The sequence below is a fragment of the Ciconia boyciana genome, chromosome 6 (assembly GCF_034638445.1).
Source record: "Ciconia boyciana chromosome 6, ASM3463844v1, whole genome shotgun sequence".
NCBI lineage: Eukaryota > Metazoa > Chordata > Aves > Ciconiiformes > Ciconiidae > Ciconia > Ciconia boyciana.
In genome coordinates, this window is record NC_132939.1 from 4,467,574 (window position 1) to 4,488,567 (window position 20,994).

The 20,994-nt window shown below is 39.2% G+C and overlaps 1 protein-coding gene across 4 annotated transcripts; it reads left to right on the plus strand.

Annotated features, from left to right (window-relative positions):
• Positions 1–2,067: 2,067 nt before the first annotated feature.
• On the plus strand, positions 2,068–20,345 carry ZDHHC13 (zDHHC palmitoyltransferase 13). Of its 4 annotated transcripts, none has more exons than XM_072865370.1 (17): positions 2,068–2,236; positions 3,117–3,262; positions 3,668–3,790; positions 4,265–4,342; positions 5,544–5,688; positions 7,020–7,084; positions 7,703–7,865; positions 8,865–8,990; positions 9,312–9,445; positions 10,253–10,353; positions 13,072–13,196; positions 14,329–14,391; positions 14,768–14,861; positions 16,258–16,341; positions 17,740–17,897; positions 19,312–19,409; positions 20,144–20,345. In XM_072865370.1, the coding sequence occupies exons 1-17, from the start codon at positions 2,213–2,215 to the stop codon at positions 20,277–20,279; spliced, it is 1,863 nt and encodes a 620-aa protein (XP_072721471.1). In that variant the 5' UTR covers positions 2,068–2,212; the 3' UTR covers positions 20,280–20,345. The 4 variants fall into 4 exon arrangements, with proteins under 4 accessions (XP_072721471.1, XP_072721472.1, XP_072721474.1 ...); XM_072865371.1 differs by having other exon boundaries at positions 3,120–3,262; XM_072865373.1 differs by lacking the exon at positions 2,068–2,236 and adding an exon at positions 2,415–2,436 and having other exon boundaries at positions 3,120–3,262.
• The last annotated feature ends 649 nt before the right edge of the window (positions 20,346–20,994 follow it).

The window sequence follows — 20,994 nt, forward strand, 5'->3', positions numbered from 1 at the left end:
GCCTAAATGATGCGGTTTGGGATATTCCAGCACGAAATGCGCAGCATGAATAGGAGGTGCTCAGCTTGCACCTTTGCAGTGTCGTGGAAGGAGACTCAGGACAGTGCAGGCATGAGTGCACGGCCCATGACAGCGAGCACAGCACAGGCTGGAGAAATAACCTTGCAATACTCGATAAAAGGAGCTTGATGGGGAATAGCTTACCGTGTTCATTTAGTGTGCTCATGAACATCAGGATTCCTGGAACATGGTTTTCTGAGTTCTTTTCAGCAGTTATTGCGGACCCCAATGTAGCTGTCTGTTTCCTTCCAGACAATAAATGAAGATGGGAGGGGGATTGGAACTGGGGAAAAAAAAAAAAAGAGGGTAGAAGGACAAAGCCTGAGAGACAGGAAGCTCAGACAGTAAAAGGACCAGGACAAGCAAATAAAAACCAAGTTTATAAGAGGAGTGCTCTGAGCAATGTTTATTTAAAACGATTGGAAATCTCAGCTGAAGTTTATATCAAGTACAAGGTGCTATCAGCAGTCATAAAAAACCAAAGCAGCACAACTGTAAAGCACTTTGGTAGCCCCTCTATCTGTAAGGTTCCAGCTCTCATCACTTTACAGCATTCTGGCGACTTTGTGAATCCCTGCTAGCGTTACTGTTCTCAGCGTGAGGTCTGATGAGCCTAAGGGCTGCAGGATGGTGAAGAGTTTATTTTTATTTCCTGCAACCAATCAACCAAAAAAAAGCATTTGAGGTTTTTTGCTGAAATTTTCCATCTTCTCATTCAGACTTGCATGCCTTGGAGGAACTTTGGTAGCTGGCAAACTTACTAACAGGATATGAACTTCTTGAAGAACTTGATGAAGAACCATCCCTTCTCCCAGGCAGCAGTCCTGAGCTGAAAATACACGTGATGTGCCAGGCCAGGCTTCCTCTGCCCAGATCAGAAATCCCTGTGCACAGCCCCCCAAACCTATTCAGGTCTCCATCGGTGGACACTGCATTGAGCAGGAAATTTTCCATGCATCGAGGAGGGAGAGGAGCAAGGAAGGAGCAAGGGCATCTTCCAGCTGACACCAGCTCACCATGTTAACCGACAAGCACTTCCAATTCTCTCAAGGTAGCCGGTAACAGCTTATTTTGGCCATTTGCTGTGTACCGGGTTTTTTGTTTGACTGAAATGGTAGATACTGTTCTAATGATAAATTAGAGAGCCTTGCTATGACTGTACAAAAGAGACAATACTTTTTTTCCTCCTTAAAAATAGTTGCAGGAAACTACATGCAAAGACATGCCAAATTAATGTTATTAAGGTTGCAACGTCAAACCCTTGAGCGTTAGAGGATGGATTTACGATTGCCTTAGTAACTTTTATTCTGCCCCGGCTGTACACACTTTATGACACAGCCTGCTCGCTCCTCCTCTCCCACCCTGCTTTCACCACTGCATGGTGAAATATATGAGGCATTGCTTTTTTTTTTTGACGTGTGCTCAGCATTAGGATAATTCTTTGCTAGCCTTCATATTGTCACGTTTGCTTATAACATTATCAGGCGTCAAAATGTTTACAAGTTTTACAAGGCCTGGAAACTCCTTCTCATGTTTTAATATCAACTCGTCAGCCTTTGAGCTCTGCGCTGGTTCCAAGGGTCCTCTCGGCTTCTCCTGTTGCACAAGGCGGCGTGGGTGGGACAGATTATAACCCTGGTAAATACTTTGTAGGCCAGGCGTGGGGCTCCCATCACTTTCAGCTGAACCGGTTTGCTGCCACCGAGGCGCAGCCCCAAAGGTTACGCCAGCAGAAACGGGGTTAGTGCTCGCCTGCGGCTCGGGAGGGGGGGTCCCTACGCGGATCGCGAAGCACGCACTGAATGAGGTTTTCTATGTAACCGCCTACGGACAGGGGAGGGAGCAGTTCGAGATGGGACTGAAGGAAACTGGAAGCTGCTGTTGCGGGCTGAAGAGGCTCGGTAGCAGGCGGGAGAGGGTAGGGAGGGCTTTCCTCGGCTCTCCCCCGCAGCACGCTGCCGGCCCTTGCGGCCGCGGCACCCCGGGGCCCTGCGGCCGCTCCTGGTAACGCTGCGGGGCCGCGCAGCGGCCGCCCGGGCCCTGTGTGCCCGGCCCCGGCCCCGCCCCGGGGCGGTGCTGCTGCTCCCCGGCGCCGGTAACCAGGAAGCGGGAGCAGGAAGCTGCGGCGGGCGCCGAGTTTCGGGCAGGGAGGATGGCAGGCGGCGGCGGCCTGGCGGTGAGGGGAGGCTCGGCGGCGGCTGCCGGGGAGGGAGGGGCGTTGAGGGGCCGCTGAGGGGGCAGCTCTGCCGTCGGTCCGCGGGGACGGGCCCGGGAGCGCCCTGCCTGACCGGTGGGGCCCCGTGAGACGGTGGTGCGGAGGTCGGCCGGCCGGCGGCCTCGGGCTCCCGGGGCAGGCTGGCGGCGGCTGGGAAGGCGGTTAGAGCTGGGGAGGGAGGGGGGCTGCGGGAAGGGCTCCGGGTGCGCACCCCTCGCTGCCGGCCGATCCCCTCCGGCCGCCTCGGGGCGCCTGGGGGTGAGCTCGGCACTGGGCTGAAGCAGGCGGCCGGGGCGGGCTCCGCGGCGCGGAGGCGCTGGTGTCTCCCAGCGAGCGGCCCGCGGCCACCGAGCTGCCGGGAGCGGGTCCCCCCGCAGCGGCGGCTGGCTCCGGGTGCCGGCAGCCACGTTTGACCGAGGAAGGAGGCCTGTGTCCTGTCTGCCGGGTTCCCCCGCTAGTGCCTCGCAGCTGGTCGCTGGGCATGGCCGTGCGGCCCTCAAGTGCGCTTGCCTTTCAAAACCTCCTCGAGGACGTAGGCTGTCATTTCTAGTGTAGCAGCATTGCTGTGGGTGAGGGTGTTGCGGTGGGAGGCAGCTTTGCGAGGTGTTCAGTGCCTTTGTAATTTGGTCTGATGGGCCTTAACCGTATCCCTTCCGTCCTCCCGTGTCCCTGTGCCGCATAAAAGGATTAGTCTCTTGTCGGGTGGTTTTAACTGTGCTGTAAGTTACCTTCCTTGTTTGTATTAACACAACCTGACAAGTATAGTGTGTGCATCTGGTAAAGAGGGAGGTGTGGTGTACAGCATATAAATAACGTTTGTTGATAGATATTTTGTTATCAGCAGTGTAAAAACCATTGCCATGGGCCTCATCGACCTCATATGCACAGCTGTCATAGCGCCCACGGGGATGAAGATCTACCAGTGCTTCCAGGACCATATCCGATTGTTGAAGATCCCAGCACCTGTGATATCGTCAAGGCTACGCAGTAAGTGTATGTCCTGTGTGTTTGCAAAATGCTGAAGTAGATGGGAGTGTCCTCAAATGTGAGCCAGGCTGGATATTTTTACAAAGGAAAACATTATAGTTCCGTTTTCTCCCCATAGTGAAAGAAGAAAAAAATCATGTAAAGGTACTATTGTAAATGTTTTTACCATCACAATGGTATCTCAACCAGGTTTGCTCTGTTAGGTAGAAAATTATACTCATCAAGGCTCAGCCCAAGTCTTTTTGCAAGACTTCCATTGAATGCAATGTGGAATTTGCTGCAGTAGGACCTGCTCGATGATGCTTACTGGGATTTACTTTTTCTTTAGTATGTGGCTGTCTCTAAACTGGAGGATACTTATTAAATCAATTATAAGTAAATCAATGTGTTTTTTTCTCATTTAAGGTATGGATTAGTAGAGCGATGCAAAGAACTGGTAGAAGCAGGATATGATGTTCGACAACCAGACAAAGAAAATGTGACTCTTCTTCACTGGGCGGCGATAAACAACAGACAGGAGCTGGTTAAGTAAGCTCTAGAGTCCTTGTGAAACACAAGTATCCTGCCACTGTTACTTATAATCAGTTTGTTGCTGTTATACTTCAAAACAAAGGGAACATGCTGCTTGAGAAGAAAAGCATAAAATTCAAATTTTAACCCAATTACCTTTGTGAAAATGTCACTGAAATGTGAAGTTACCATGGTTTCTTTATATGTGAAATCATGTAATACATGAAGTCATTAGATTTTCCTGGGTTTGGTTTGGTTTGTTTAACAGAGATTAAAGCTGATTTTATGGGTGCCTTGCTAGTTGTTACATTTTTCCTTAAATATTTTCTCAAAACAGCATCCTTTACTGCAAAAATACTCTTGTCCATTTGCCTCTCTAGTAAATTTTTTTAAATTATGAGCTATTTACTACTAGAGCTGTCTTATCCCTAGTATAATGTTTTAATATTTGATTATGTCTATTCTTAATCGTATTGTGTTGCCGTTATACAGATACTATATTTCCAAAGGTGCAATAGTGGATCAGCTAGGTGGAGATTTGAATTCAACTCCCCTTCACTGGGCCATTAGGTATGCTGCTTGCAACTACTAATTGTAAATCTGGTAGTGTTAACAGTTATGTTTTGTGTAGCACAGCAGTGGTCATCTTAAATCAAATTCTGTGGTATGTTTATTTTTCGAAGGTATAAGGAATTTCACTGCATGTCCGTAATAACGCTGAAATTTGTTCTCTGATTCCTGGTGACTTTGCAGGCCACAAAGTTGTGTTATATGTGTATCTGTGTTTTAGTCATTTGGACTCACATTTTGAAGCTTCCTGGGGTTGAAACAGTACTGTTCAGACTTTGCCTTACTGGGCAAAGAAGACTTGGCTGTGTTAGGTCGCTGAAGTTAGCTTTTGATGCTTATTAGGGCACAGCTTAAGTCTGAAAAAGTTGTGGTCACAGTTCCCTCAGACTTCAGCCTGTCTAGCTAGTATGCTTTCAGTCGTTTTAGCTTCTGCACTAGATTCCCTTGGCGTGCTCTCGTAAGACTTGGTGCTGCCAGTCCTGAACTTTAAAGCACAAGCATGTAGCAGTAGGACCAGTGTAAGACATTTTGTTGCTCAGAGGCACATAGAGAGCTGTTTGATCTTCTTCCCCCAGTGGCGTTAGCTTTTCTTCTTGGGTTTCTTATAGCTGCCACAACAAACGTGCAGTGTCTCTTCCTGGGCAACAGTAGCTATTGGTGCTTGCGTATGTTTAATGCCTCTTTGGTCTGCTCTTTCTACATCTACATCTCTTCAACCTGATGCAGTTTAAAATCATACAACTTTGGCTTCTAAGACGGGACTTGAGTAAGATGATCGAAAGAACAAAGCACTGCTTGTCTGGGAAAAATATAACCTTAAATAATTACTCTGGCATAACTTCTCTGAGTGCAGATTCTCACATTGGAAGATCGATGCTTTTTTTTCTAGGCTATCCTAGTCTTCTGCCAAACAAAGTTAGATACTTCTTCTGAGAGACTGCTCACAGGAGAAACTGCTGTAGAATAATCATTGTAATCTAAATGGACAGTTTGCCTTAGGCTAACTTACTACGGTATATATTTAATATAATTTTCTGAGATAAACTTTTAATTTTTAAAAAGTAATTTCCTGAATAAAACCACAAGAATCTGAAAGGAAACTTTTTTGCGGGGTGTCTATGAGAATTATTAAGGCAATGCTTTCATTAAAATTACCATCTTTTTTGTCATCTCTATGGTTTCATTTTGCGTATCACTACAGACAAGGACACCTACCCATGGTCATGTTATTGTTGAAATGCGGAGCGGATCCCAGTCTTATTGATGGGGAAGGATTCAGTAGCATTCACTTAGCAGTGCTGTTTCAACACATGCCCATTGTAGCTTACCTCATATCAAAAGGCCAGGTATGTTGTTGATGTCCCAAGTATTGTTTTCTACTTATGAGTAGCTGCCTGCGTGTACGATACATTTCAGGATTAACTGTTTTGTTTTCTAGATGATAAGCAGGTATTTGACAACTATTTCCCTGTGCCATAAGTTCAGAGAAACTTAGATATTTATATTTTTATATATATATATATATATATATACATATATATATATATGGGGTTTTTTAATACTCTCCCCTGCTCTTGTTATCCCCACACATAAACATTCACATACAACTCAGAGTGTTTAAGGAGAGTTGTTAAGGCTATGCAGATTTGTCATGCTGTATAAATAACAACTGGCTTTCAAACCTGAGAACAAAAAGCAGTATATGAAGTATATATATCATGAAGTATGTACTATTTTGTTATGAATTTGTAACTAATAATCTGTGCAATTGTCCATCAATTGAAGCATGCAGAATAGATCATCAGACTTGTTCTGAATTTTTTATTAGAAACTCCTATATTTTCTGTAATTTTACGTTGTATCCACTCTAGTTGATGTCTGCTTAGCTTACATCTGAAGTAAGCAGAATTAATGACAAGTGTAACAATTTGCTAATAAAAATGAGAGTTCTTATATGATCTAGACTGTTTCCTTGAAACACTGAGCATTAAGATTTAAAGATTTGGTAAGTTTATTTTCTTTCTCTCTTTAGTAAAGTAACTAACTTTGGGAATGTAGGTATAGATGGTATATATCACAAACTTAAAGTTTTTAGGCCACCTATCTTCTACTAAAAAATCCAAGTGATTAAATATTTTTAAGTAAATCTGCTATAATGTAATGATGGGCGGAGGCGGGGAAGAAGGAAACCTTTATTGTGAAGAAGAAGGAAGAAAATTAGGTAAAGCAGCTTAGAAGTTTAAATAATTATGTCTTGAGATACATAAATCAGTCCTTTATTGTTGTTTTAATAAACCGGTTTTACGTACTTGGACATTCTGTTATGTACCTCTGTTTACACAAGGAAGATGGTTAACATTGCTTTACAAGGTACATTTTATTTATAGTATTTTTGCACAAAAGAGGACAAGAAATATACTTAACATGGTTCTATTAAAAATATCCTTAGTGGAGACTCAGCATATTATGAAAGGAATGACATGCAAGACTCGGGGGGGGGGGGGGAGGTGTTTAAATGACCGTTGGCTTCTTGGCTGGTATAATTTGGTTTCTTTCACTACTGCAGTGAAGCTAAGCCAGTTGCATAGCTCTGAATCTGACCATAAAACTCTGTTTCCTGAAATCACTGGTAATCACTTGCTTTTTCTTTTTCTGGTAATCTTTTTCTTATGCTTAGAACATAGACACAACAGATTTCAATGGACAAACACCTTTAATGTTATCAGCACAAAAAGTGACTGGGTAAGTAGCGAATAACTTTGGAAGAATCTATTTTATTGTACCCAAGAAGCGGCGAGGTGAATGTTTTCTTATGAAATTTTTTGTTAAACTGGCATTCTTTTCCCTTCTAGTTGTACTAAAATATGCAATATTTCAGAGATCAGAAGTTATGAAGTAGCTAATTGGGTATAGCGAAGAAAGTAAAAAGAATTTCTGAAACAAGTTTAGGTTTGTGGCTGGACCATCTGCAGTGTTACTGTGCTTTCCCAGAAATGAAAATAAGTGGAGGTGGATGCAGTAAAATGCATTTAGAATAAATAAAATGCGGAGATGTAAGCTTATACACACTGTTGTAGAAAGGTATAGTCTGTGTATATACCTCACATTTGTTAAAATAAGATAACATAGTCTGGAGAAGAACTCTCAGGGCAGATCCTGAATTATAAACTTGGATCTACCGTTGATGAACTTTTTCTGTCTCAGAACAAGTTCTGTCTCAGAACTTGTTCTGAGACAAGGCATTGTGTATCTGCTGTTATTTCACAGATAGGAACAGTGATTTTTATTAGGCGTTCAAAAGTTTCATCTCCAGTGTAGATTATCTTCTGTTTGTTAACGTCTTACTTTATTTTCATCTAGACCAGAACCCACGAGGTTTCTCTTAAAGTTTAACCCCTCTCTCAATGCTGTAGACAATGTTCAAAAGAATAGTGCACTGCATTGGGCAATAACATCAGGAAATACTAGTGCAGTGGATCTGTTGCTGGAAGCTGGTGCTAGCCTGGACATAAAAAATGTCAAGGTACAATTTCTTTCATGATGTTTCATTCCATGTGGCATGAATGTGTAAAATGAATGTAAAGAAAAATCTGAGTCCTCTCTGCTTCATATATCCTTTGCAACAGGGGTTGACTAAGAGCAAGCGTTCTTAGTCTTTCCCAAAAAGAATTAGCACCTTTCTTGTGGTGTGGCTCAAAGTATGAATGCAGAGATTCTTTGCAACGTTCATTTAATGAACAGCCAAGCTTTTCGGTCACTGAATATAGTTGTGTCCTTTGCAGATTCTGCCCCCCTCCCTTTTTTCTTTTTTTCTTTTAAGTTGGCTCTTTTCTACTTCAAAACATGGTCATGAGGAGTAATGACTTTGGCCAGATTTTTAAAAATAGTGTCTTGGTGTCCAGTGAGACTCTTTAAAAAGATGTGTGTGTCATCCTGTGAAAACCAGCGTTTGACAATGCCTGTTTGTACGTTCAAAAGGGCTAGTCACATATGAAAGTCTTTGTCCTAATATTTGTAAAAACTGATAGCGAGAAGTATAGGTGTTGAACGTATCGATTCCTATGACTATATAGATAGGTTTGTACGGTGTAGTTAGTCAGGGTTCGTGTGTTAAGCTGTGCAGCTTTTCCATCTGCAGCTTTTTTTATTCGTATGTGTGACTTAAGGTATTGCTGTTTGCTTTTAAAAAGTTAACATAAACAAGAAACCTTCCCTTTCAGGAAGCATGTAATATTCTAGCAGGCAGTTTAGCGTTTCAGGTTATTGGAGACAGTTCAACAGATAACTCAACTGGATGCAATCTAGTTGCAAGTATCAGTTTTTAGAACTACATAGCACTGGATTAAGCATGTTAAAACTCTGAATTTAACTTACCCTTGCCTTAAAAAAAAAAAAAAAGGTGGGGGGAACTGGGAAGTAACTGCCCAATTATTCTTGTTTTATGTTTATTTCTTGCTTCAGTTAAAAAGGAAAGCATTTATGTGTTAAGTGCATAAATAACTAAGCATTTCTATTGTTAAAGGGAGAGACACCGCTTGACCTTGCTTATCAAAGTCTGAATCGCTTCATGGCTTATATGGTAAAAGAAGAAGAAAGAATGAGAAGCAGAAGAAATAACAGGTTACTGAAAATATTAGAGAAATATGAGGTAACTTTCCGAGTAATAACTAATGGAAATAAAGCTACAGCATTCCATGTTTAGAGTAATATGCAACTTAATTCTTTTCTAACAAGAGGATCTTCTAAGGTTTCTGAAATGGGGTGCGCAAAAATAAAATTCTTTAAAAGTGCATAGCAGTGGTTTGGGTGGGGTTTTTTGTGTCATTCCTCCCTGCCTTGATATATTGATGTGTCACCTCGCCTTATCTACCTTGAGTCTTTCAGCAATTGTTATTACATTAACTGAATACTTGTGAAGTAAGTCCTGCTTGAATACTTTGTCATATTTTAACAATAATCATTTTAATAGCTCTTCCTGCTGTTGGCAACTTCCTTGACGTTGATGTGGGCCGTAGGATACGTAATGAACTTAAGTTCTGATTCTTGGCTTTTGAAAGGAGGTCTGCTTCTCTTCCTGCTATTTGGGATGGCTCTGTTTGTGAGGTTTGTGGCTTTTTCTCTCTATATGTGTTAATTCTTATAGACGCCGTATAAGGTATCTAATGCAGTATTCTTTTCAGAGTTTAGTTTCACTTAGCATGAAAGATATCTCCTGAGAAATGGTTGCAGCGTATGTGAAGGATTTAAATATATGTACTTTTTAGAATGAGCATAGAAATTGAATGACTTCAGGTGTGCAAAATAATAGTTTTTCATCACTGAAAGATTTGAAAAAACCCCACTAAAGTGTTTAAGCAGTCGTAGCTAATTTTATTGATAAAAAGAGTGTTATTGAAGGTCTGCATCTGGTAGACACTGAGATACCCTTTCACAATGCTCAGAAATGTGCTTTATCTCAACTTTTCCTTCTGTATTTGTGACACGGAATGAGTTTTAATTAACCCTTCCCTCCCCTTCTGCTCCCCATACCTCCCAGTGTTATCCGAAGCTGTTTTGCAGGTTTCCTGCTTTCTTCAGCAGTTCCTGCAACAGTCGGTATTCATTGATATGGCAATGCTATCAGTGTGCAAATAGACAGAGACCGCACTTTTCCGCCAGTGCTACAGCACTTCTGATATATAATATTAGGCTGGAACAGAGCACTCTTCAGTTCTATTTTTGCATTGTGAGCCCCCTACACCTCTGGCTACAGAATGCTTTTGAGTGACAATTCTTGATTGCTTTGAGAGACTTGAAGTATACTTCGTGTGTGAAGTTTTTAAAATAACAAAACAGATTGATTATGCTCTATGGAGTTACGTTTTAAATATATTTTGAAAAAGTGATTTTTTTCTTTTAATATTCTTTCAGGCAGTTTGTGGGGCTCAAGAATCTAAGGTATCTTCCCACAGCATTTCTCTTAAGTTCAGTTTTTTGGATGTCCATGACCTGGTTTTTCTGGTTCCTGCCTGATATCCTTTATACTCAAGAAATGCAACAGAACCCTCCTTGCAGTTCCTAATAAATCTAAGCCTGGTCATGCAAATAATAATGAGCAATCCCAGATAATTCCACGTGACTGTTAATGTCTGGTAAGATTAGTTTACTTCCATTGGGCAGGGGTGAAATAACCTTGAGTTTAAATTTGTTATATATGGACAAAAAAATCTGTATATTCTTTTATCTTTAGCAGATATTTGTGTACAATTCTGAACCATTTATTACGTTACTGGAATATCAAAATGAAAACGCCTTTGTTATAAACTGTCTCTGTTAGCATCTCCATGTGACTCTTTAATCTTCCTCATTGAGACTGTCATACAATAATGTATTTTGGCGTGTGGTTTAACCAGATAACACATGCATTAATAATAATTTTCAAAGCATCTCTTCTTTCTAAAATGACAAGGATTTGACAGTTAGTGGTATTCATGCTTCTGCTTTTAAAAACAACACCCTTCCCCCAAAAAAACAAGGAACGAATTTCTTCATGTTCCTCCAAAATAGATCTTCCAGTCTCCTACCTATCTTTATTCACAGGTTATGCTGCATCCTTAGTGTACAGTGGATTAATTTCTACCTTTCATTTACTTTCTTTGAAGAGCTTTGCACTGATGAGTACAAAAAATGTTTTAGTAGTTTGCACTTGCTTTTCAGAGCCCTGCTCTTTTATTACACAGGGGGCATCTATTTATTTATTGATTAAGTTTTGTGGAAAGGCCTTTAGGGAGATACTTAGAACTGTAAATAATTTTGTACTAAATCAGCTATAATATATTGCTACACAACTTTAATTAATTTTTAATTACTTAATCCTTTAAGTGGCATTTTCTTTTGTACTGTTCCCAATTAAGATGGCCTTAATAGAATTATCAGGATTAACTTCGATGAACTGATCAAGTATATTCCCGCTGGGGATACATGCATATGCTTGTCTAAATGAAAATCACGTTATTCAGTGTTCCATTTTGAAGTTTTAAGGTTTTCTTGGTGTAATCTAAATTAAAAGGAAAAAAATTCCAACAATAGGGGTTTGAGTCAGATGCTTTGCTGTAGATAGTAGGCATAGCAATATTCTTGAAGGTCTAACCATAGTTTGGCGAGATGGGCAAGTGGATTGTTTTCTGTTTCACTATCCAACCCTTTTTCTCATGACTGTGTTTTTCCTTCTGGAGCTGGTCACAGATCTGAGTGTTATGTAATTGTTCGGTATTTTAGTTACCGTTATTTATGTCGGTCAAACTCTTCCTCTGGACTGAATGAAAATCTAGCCGTTCTAATTAAGGACTTCTCCCAGCTCCAAAAAACCAACAGAAGTGCAAAAAGACCAGCAGGATCCATAAGAAATGCACCATCATTTTGACTTCTTTAAGCGCACCCTGCAATTGCGTTGTAACAAACACAGCTATAGGTCTGGTAATATACAGTGCCAGTATATCATAATTTATCATCTTGATTTTAATGAGAGCTATGTGCAGTGTTGTTAGTTCATAAGACAAAACAACCTTGAGGTTGCAGTACTTGATTTTTTTAAGAGTTATTCACACTGTGCAGCTTATATAGTGGCTGAGTGGTCACTGGAGATGTAATCCAGGCTTGGGCTCGCTGACTGCTCCTTGGTGGCATCATGGACTGTTCTGGAGCAGTCTGAGCTCTCAGGTTCGAGGCTTGAATTTAATTGGTATGAAACTTGTCCCACTCCACATTCCTCTGTTGCTGTATAGAGACAGTTAATCTTGACATGTGTTTCTCCCTCTTTCACCTGACGTTTTTAGTCTGTAGTGTAAAAAATATATTCCTAATGACCATATAACCTCCTTCATGTACAGTAATAATTTGTCCGCTAGAGAAGTTGTGGCAAGTAACTATATATAAAAAGTACTGAATTGAAGTCTGCTTCTCTGGAGTTCATGAGAGATTAACTTGCTCCATATACTGTAATTAAAACAGTCAGCCACTGGGTAAAAGCCAACGGTATGCAAGAAGCAAAATGTCCAATTAGACCAGAAATTTATCACCTCATCATCATGGATTTTCTAGTATATTTGTGAGGGAAGAAGGGTTCCCAGGAGCTGTCCCATTACCTTCAGAAGTGATTCCCAGTGTGTGCTTGTTTTTTTTGAGTGACAAAGATAGTTCCAGGGTGACTTTCAGTTGCAGTTTTCTGTCTGAATCTATTCAGTTGTTTTACGTCAAACAAACAAGAGCGGGCAAGACTTAGAAAACAGTCTGAGTAAGAGCCTGTTCAATGACGTAGGGGTGTGTGCAGCAGTCAAACAAATCTCACAGCTGCTGGAAGCTTAATAACTATGCATGTCTGATTGGTATTGTTTAAATAAAATAGAAAAACTTCAGAGGGGAAAAAAGAAATGGAATTCATTTTATATCTGTTAAATATTCAAAGGTAAAAGTCTGCCCTCTGCTAGTGAGGATGACAGGGAGCTATATTGTGATGCAGGTTTATACAGTTGTAGAAGTCTTTTTCAGCACTTAAACTGGACAGAATATTCAACTTCTCTGATGATGGCCTCTGAAGGACAGAGAGGATCCTACTCTAAAATTGAAAGTCATTCTTTTCCTTTTGGTGTGTTGCTTGTAAAGTAACACAAACTAATTTTAGAATATTTTCTTTGTTTGACAAATAGCAGTGATAAGTGATAAAAGAATATATTCCTTAACCTGAATATTACATGTAACAGATAGAATTCTTGAAGTCACTGTCATTGTCAGCGTGGTGGGTCTTCTTTATTATTTCTATAAGACTTGGAGAACTGATCCTGGCTATATTAAGACTTCAGAAAAAGAAAGAAAAGAGGTAGGTGATTTTGTAAAAATAAATGGACGGGCTAACCTGGTGCAACGCTTAGGTACTTTTGGTTGATTTGTTTGTCATCGTGTGCAGCTTTGTTAAACTTGAAAGCAGTAAAATACTCTTTGTTCTTTTAAGAGTTTTTAGCTCTGTCATTGAAGGACATAGGTAGTAGATAATTTTTCCTACTGCTGCTTGTTTCCTTATCTTCATAATCATGCCATAATTTCCTTGCCTCCATCATCTCATGGAAATGTGAGCTTTGGCCAAACATCATACAGACCCATACCACTGATGTTATCTGTGATATAAATTCATGTAGAACTTCACTTAATAAACAGAAATCTTCTATGGTTTCCACTCCAGTTGTCTAAGGTTAGAAGGAGATATTCACAGTGCTTTCCTACAATTCTCCATGCTCATAAGACATACCAAAGGCTAGAAATGGCTTGAATTCTGTCAGATGCTTTGAAGATGCATACAAAAATGGTTTGATTTTTGTGCTTAAGCATTGTGTAAATAGCATGCTATTTCCGAGCTCTGTTTTAGAATGGCAAAAAGAAATCATGGCCAACCAATCAGTAGGGAATTTAGTATTTTGGTCTCCCCAAAAATCCCCTGTAGATTAAGGAGAACATTTTGTTTGTGATCTCTTTAGTCTCCGCGAGGTTGTATTTCTTTAGATTGCCAGGGAGAATAAACTGCAATTTTAACTTGTTGCCGCAGGACTAGCAAACGCTGTCTATCTAGTACTCATAAAGGAACAGTAAAGATAGCAGCTCTCCTCATCTCTCTGAAGTCTGGCTGACTATATGAGAGGTACCTTCTGTCTTAATACCATCTCATTTTAAAGAGTATTTCATTCACATTATTTATTAATTTTGGCAACATAGAGATACTTTTCTGAATAATCCTGCATGGGTGAAGTTGCATTAGTCTCTGCTGTTTTGTGTTTCTCATGGACCGTTTTAAATAGCAAGTACTTATATAGTACTTATACAAGTACTTATATAGTACTTAATAGCAAGTGCTGGGCATTCAAAATGCTTATGAACTGCAAAAGGCCTAATGTAAAAATCTTTATAGATCCCTCTGAAAATGTGATCCAAATGCAAGCGCAAACTACTTTGTCTTTCAGAACATTGTAGCTCTGGCAGAAGCAGGTTGCTTGGACTTCAGGACGTTTTGCACATCGTGTCTTGTAAGTGAGGCCTTGGTATTTGTTTTCTTTTTGAACCTGGCTTTTACTCAATACTGCTATAAAAAACTTTTTCCTCATTGCTTGTCATGTAAGTGTTACGTGCACGGTTTGTTCTGTATTACTTGGATTTCTTTTTTTCTTTTACGGCGGCAAAAGAGATGCTTTGAGATCCTTGGACTCTAATCTTAATAAAATAATAATTATTGCATCTCTTCTCTTGTAAAATTAAGATGTATAGTTCTCATGTTCTGTGTTGTGCCGTCTGTTATACAGTACTTGTACAAAATATGATGGTGCCCATGAGATGATGTTCTAAATTTTGAGCAAAACAGATGCTTTTCCTATGACTGTATTCTTTTCCTTCATCCTCAACTAGGTAAGGAAGCCTTTGAGATCTAAGCATTGCCTTGCTTGTGATTCATGTGTAGCCAGATACGATCAGCATTCTCTGTGGACTGGACAGTGCATAGGTGAGAGTGCTTGTTTTATCAAATTTGAAAGTAGTAGGTATTTAAAAAGTTGCAGAAATAAGATTTATCTCCTTAAAGAGAGAGCACACCTGGTACAACAATAGACAGCTGATACTGAAGGACTTACTGATGGGTGCCAGAGGGAAATTAGTTAGATGGCAGAGAGAAAGGCAACTAAAATTATTAAAGTGGTCACCCTAAGAGTAGAGACCAAAAAGTCTGGGACTATTTCTTTTGAGAGAAGAAGGAACAGGGGATATGATAGAGACTTTAAAAAAAAAAAAAGGCAATGAAGATGGTGGCTGAAGTGACTGCAGAACTGTTATTTGCCAAGCACATCATGCTAGAACTAGGGGAGGCTCAGTGAGAGTAGCAATTATATTTAAAATTGGTAAAGAAAAAATGTCTTTACATGACAGGTAGTGAAATTTTGGAGCTTGCTGCTATAAGGGTTTGCAGATACAGGCAGTATCAGAAGGTTCAGAAAGGGATTAGACAAATTTGTGGACAATGTGTCCAAAAGTAGATACTAAAAGAACTAGACAAGTATGCACACTCTGACATTTTAATGCAGTAGCTGTGGATGAGGAGAATCAACTGTAGAAAGTGGCCAGGCTCCTGTCCTCCTGAACTAATGTTGCCTGTTGTCGCTGTTAGACACAGTAAAGTGGAGCAGCTGGACCACTGAGATAACCCTGTAGGGCACTTGTTATGTTCTTGTGCTCTTTAAGAAACTCCCTCCTTCTTCCTTTCTGTCTCATTACTGGTGATACTCAAGATAGAAAGGTTAGAGTTTTACATCTGTAGCACTATATTTTTAGCATATTCTTTTGCCAACAGCTTTTTTGTAATGTTAAATACTTGAAATGTTTTCACAGTGTTTGCTCTTTACAAGGTGGTGAGATCCTTCTGAGGCATTGTTTCAGAGCTTTGAGCAATACTGATTGTAACTTAAAGAAAAATACTTGTATATCTTCATGTAACAGTTTCTCTGACAGAAGCCTGGGTGGTTTTATGTGTATGTTTGCAATTCTGAAGCACACAAAGGTCAAACAATTAAATTGAATAGCTTAGATTTTTCAGTCATGTGAGACAATTGTACTGTGCATGGAGAGAGTTGTGGTTGCATAATTAGTCCTCACCTAGCTAAAACAGCTGAAGGCATGCTCTGAAGTACAGACAAATCCTGGTTGACTTTATTAGAACTGAGTCTATTATATAAATTGGGATGGAGAAAGTTAAGAAAGAGATCGGCCTTGTCAAACTCTCTTGAGGGTAGCTGAGGTAATAATAATAAGTGGTTTTGATTCTTTTTATTCCTATTAACTTAAGGGGCAATGCAAGTACTGCTGAATTTTAAGATGTCAAACTTTGTTTTTCCTTGCCTCAAATTCAGGCATTGGGAACCATCGTTACTACCTATTTTTCCTGTCTTTCCTAACTATGACCGGTGTCTGCCTGCTTTATGGAACTCTTCTGTGTATGTATCCATGAATTTATTTTAATTCAGCTTTCGAGAACGTGTGTGTATGGTCTTTATTTTTCAGCATTGCGTTTCCAGCAATTATATAATTGCTGGAATTATACCTTCCAGTAACTATACCTGCACAAGTGATACCCTATTTCAGCAGTGATGTTATCTTGTAATTCTGTCTTTAAATGAAATTACGTAATATGAGTCTTTGGTCAAATATCTGATTATGTTTGTGTTGAGTAAGAACTAAGATACAGCTCTAGTGGGATTTCCATTGGAAAATACAATATCAGAAAGCATTTTTGTTACAGCTTAAATAGGGAAGCCATGTGGAGGAAGGTCAGGGTACAGGTTCTAGTCTGGATGCCCTTCACTGTAATAGAAAATAAGTTTGTAAATCCATTATTGCAAAGGCTTTATTGATTTTGTTATTTGGAAATATCTATATTGAACACTTGCCAAAGTTTCTGTTTGTTTTTAAGGTAGTGATAACTTTGAAAAGAGGAGAACTGTATATCTCATTAATAAATCCAAACTGTTACTTTGGGAAATTAAGAAATTTTTTGGAGGAGAGAGAAGAGCCCTTATAATGTAGTTCCTGAGGATGAATTAGCATAGCACTGACCTTTTAAATAAAAAGTAGAGGGAGTTCATTTTATTTTATGTTACTTCACATCATATTGAGATGAGTCAATATTCAACATGAAGTGAACCAGCTATGGCAGTGGAGGACACAGGGCGTGAACACGAGTTGCTTTCCTGCATTTCAGTGGTGGTCTTACATATGCAAAAAGCATGTTATTTTCTCAATTTCCTGAAGGAACATGGGAGGAAAACCTCTTTATTGTTCTACTGACATAGAGGAAAAAAAAAAGCTGCTCTGCTTTTAGGTTTGGGGTGGTTTTGGTTTTTTAATAGGTTAAATACATATGTGGTAGGCTTTAAGTATCTCTTAAGGAATTTACGGAAGTTTGACATTCCAGTTTATGTCTATTTAATAGTGGTAGAATACTGCTTTCTTGGCATTGTCACCATCGTGTCTTCTTTTGTTGATGATGGTGTTTAAGATAAATGATAAATTATTGTCCTAAAACTACAAATAAGCATGAAGCAAAATCTCAGAAGTCTTGACAATGAGAGATGATGACTTATTTCAAGATCATATAAAAAGTATGTAGCCAGTGCCTTGAATGTTCCTTTTGTGGATTATGAACACATAATGTAAAGATTATGCAGCCAGACTAGCAAGCAGTCACATATCTGAGTGCTTTTAAGTGGGAACGTGATACATTAAACATGGTATTTCTAGAGCGTATTGCTATGTAATATTCATTCCATACAAATAATCTTTGTTCAGTTCTTAAGTGGCCTAAAACATAACTAACTGATTATTCGTCTTGTCAGATTGGTCAAACCATTGCGCAGTAAGTTATCATCAAGATGGAGCATGGACATACTTCACACAGATAGTACTTTGTTCTCCGTGGGTTTCCTACATCTTCTCAGTCGCCTGTTTTCATACTGTATGGGCTTCATTGTGGCTAACTGTTCAGCTTTATCAGGTATTATTTTGCTTCAGTTTCTGCTCCTCTCTTAGAGTCATCATACTACAACTTTTCCCTAGATGACTTGCTCCCATAAAAACTTTGTGCCTGTTTCCCTTGACTAATTAATGTCACGTCTAGGTGCTTTTCTTAAATCTCAGGGCAGTCCTTTAAGTTTCATGGGTACCTGTGCACTCAGCATTCCCATGTTAAAAGTAGGATCACAGTTTGCAAATCATTCCTATAACTGAGTTCTGGGTTTCCTACTTATCAACAATTCCAAACCTATAAAAGATGTATTTAAAGGCAAGAAACTTATTTGACTAGTAGAACTGGTATTAATGCCCCAAAAATGACACAAAAGCTCAATAGCACAATTAGTCCTGAATTGAAAACTCTATGTCAGAGCTCAGTAGTGCGTCATTAGACCGTATGAAATCCCATTGCTACAATGAAAAATATGACCTGGATTTTATCCTCATGAGGACTGTCAAATTTCTTGTTTATGTTATTCTCGGAGAGCTTGGCTATGCAACCAAGATTGAGAAGAGCTGTCTTAAAACATCTAGGAAACGGCTTGTTCAGCAGCTTTTAGGAAAGATATGTTGTTTGAATATGTGTTAAGCATACTGAGCTAAAGACTTGTTTTACATCTTGTTTAAAAAAAAAAAAAATCCACAACTTTAAATGTGTACTGCTAGAGTTCTGTAATGCCCAAGACACTGAGATATCATCCTGGGGAAAAAAATGATCTAGGTAGGATATTTACAGTTAACTACTGTGTTTTGAACATAGTCATTTGTAAATGTACCACTTTATATTTAGGGTGTCATTCAGTGAAGCAACCTTGCCACAGTTTATAATGGCTTATAAGATTTATGTTGGTTAAAAAAAAAAAAAGAAAATGGAAAAAGGAATAGGTAAGCAAAAATGTGACCCCACCCTCCCCATAAATCTCATTGTGAAACTCGGTGAAAGAAGACATGAAATCAAGAAAATGAAAAAGTTATTGTTGAGTCTCTGACATCTACTTCATCTTTTTTGCTAAGCTACTTTGTCTTTTTCGGGGGATCTTTGTCTACCAATTTGTGTGGTGGAAAATAGACAAAATCTGAGGAGATATGTGCTAAACTGCTATACATCTTATACTTCTACAGACACCTGGAAAAGTACAGTCTTTACAGTCATCCCAGTTATGCCTGCCTTCTCAGTGGAAGCATTAATGTTACAGCTTGCTGGGTTCTGTTTTAGTCCAAGTGACATTTAAAAACATACTTTTCGAGCATTAATTATGGCAGTAGTTACTTTATTTGTTAGATATGGCCAACCTCCTTCCCCTCCCTCCCTTCTCAATAGTATCTTTTGGTATCACCAGAATTTTAACTCGTGATATTTAAGTTTTACTCATTACTTAAATTTTCCTTTCTCTAAGATTGCATTTTTGGGATTGACCTCACATGAGAGAATGAACCTTGTGATACAGAGAAAATCATCTAAGCATCCTGTTTCGCTCAGGAGAACTCCATACAAGTGAGTATTAATGAATAGTGTGTTTTAAGCACATATCTTTTCAGTACGGATTTGCTTCACTACTTCATAAATGTAAAAAAAAGGTGATCTATGGATGTGCTAGTTGTGCCTGTTATGAGTTGTGCTAAGAGAAGGAAATGGACCTAGTTTTCCTTGCTGAGAACTTCCTTTGCCCTAGGAAATAAACAGCCAGCATAAGAGCTACTGGGGTTCTTTCTGCGTGGCTGTGTATATAGGAAAAAGATGTGCCAAAACCAGTCCATGGCCCTAATCAATAGATGCTGTTTTGGGGGTGAGGGGGTGTTGTCCTTTAATTTGTTCATCAATCTCTGTGTCTGTTCTGTAGGTTCAGAAAGAGAATTAAGGTATGCATTGGCCCCTTTCTGACTTCTCTTACAGTGTTTAGCTCAATAGAGAAGTTAGTACCAAGGTTTTCCTGTTACACTGGAAGTCCGTGTTTCCTCGTGTATGTTAGCAGAGGAGATCTTACTAGGTACTGACCTTGAAATATTTGAGTTGAACTTAATCTGCTCTCACTCTTAAATGTAATACGGGTTGCAAAAGTTTAGGAAAGGAATAATGCTCGATAGAGAAGTGTTCTTATGTTTCTTCTCCCAGAGCTGTCTTCGTTGACAGCTTCATATCTTAAGTACTGTCTCATGGTGAGTGTGTATTTTTGATGCCTGCAGTCTTGTTCTGTTGGGTTTATTAATGGATATTTATCTCTTTTTCAGTCTTGGATGCTTCCAGAATCTTGCGGACTTTTTTCAGTGCAGTTGCTTTGGTATGTTCAAACCCAATGTAGTTGACTGGACCAAGCACTACACCCTTTTTCATCTGGCAAAGGAGAAAAACGTTCATTCTGTATGAGGCTTTGCTTAATTTCTAAAACTGTTGAGCTGAAAGCTAAATAAAACTGGATATTTTGTTAATTTTTACAAATTCTTCTGGAGTTGCTGGTTTTTATTTTTATTATTGTTTTAAATATTAAACCTATGTTGCATAAGCTACAGCAGGTTTGTACATGGAACAATCACCGTGTGTATATATAGTTAGGGCTGAGATTATTTGAAATCTTCTGTGATGAGATGACACTAAGAGTATATTTTTTAAAGGTAAGTTTAGGACAGAATTTCAAAACCAAACCCATGTTGGTACCTTTTGCTTTATTTAGCAGATAATAAAAGAAAATTACATTTGAATATGAAGGGAAATGTTCATATTTAAAAACTTAATATTACAGTTACCCTGTAATTTTATTGCTTATGTTGTGAAAACCTCTATTAAGTCTTTGTATTTGGAGGGTTTACATGTAATAAAATAGAGCTTTCATGCTTCTAAGTGTATTTTTACAGACTGAAATAGGTTGAAGGGATATGTGACCAGTGAGGTATTTAAGAACGGGTAAGCACAAAACCATAAGAAAAAGCCCGACTCTTTGCCTTGTATTTTGCATGTACATATGCCCTGTTAGTGTATGAAAAAGGGTAAGTTGATGATGGAAAATAGCAATGTAGATAAAAAGAGGGGAATTATTCACAGCTGCACGCATAGTTCTGTAATAGCTAGATGTCAGCCATGTTCC

Coding starts and splice junctions, on each gene's coding strand:
- ZDHHC13 (XM_072865370.1), top strand. CDS start 2,213: ATGGCAGGCGGCGGCGGCCTGGCG. Junction 8,991..9,311: donor AAATATTAGAGAAATATGAG/GTAACTTTCCGA, acceptor TCATTTTAATAG/CTCTTCCTGCTGTTGGCAAC. Junction 16,342..17,739: donor GCTTTATGGAACTCTTCTGT/GTATGTATCCAT, acceptor TCGTCTTGTCAG/ATTGGTCAAACCATTGCGCA.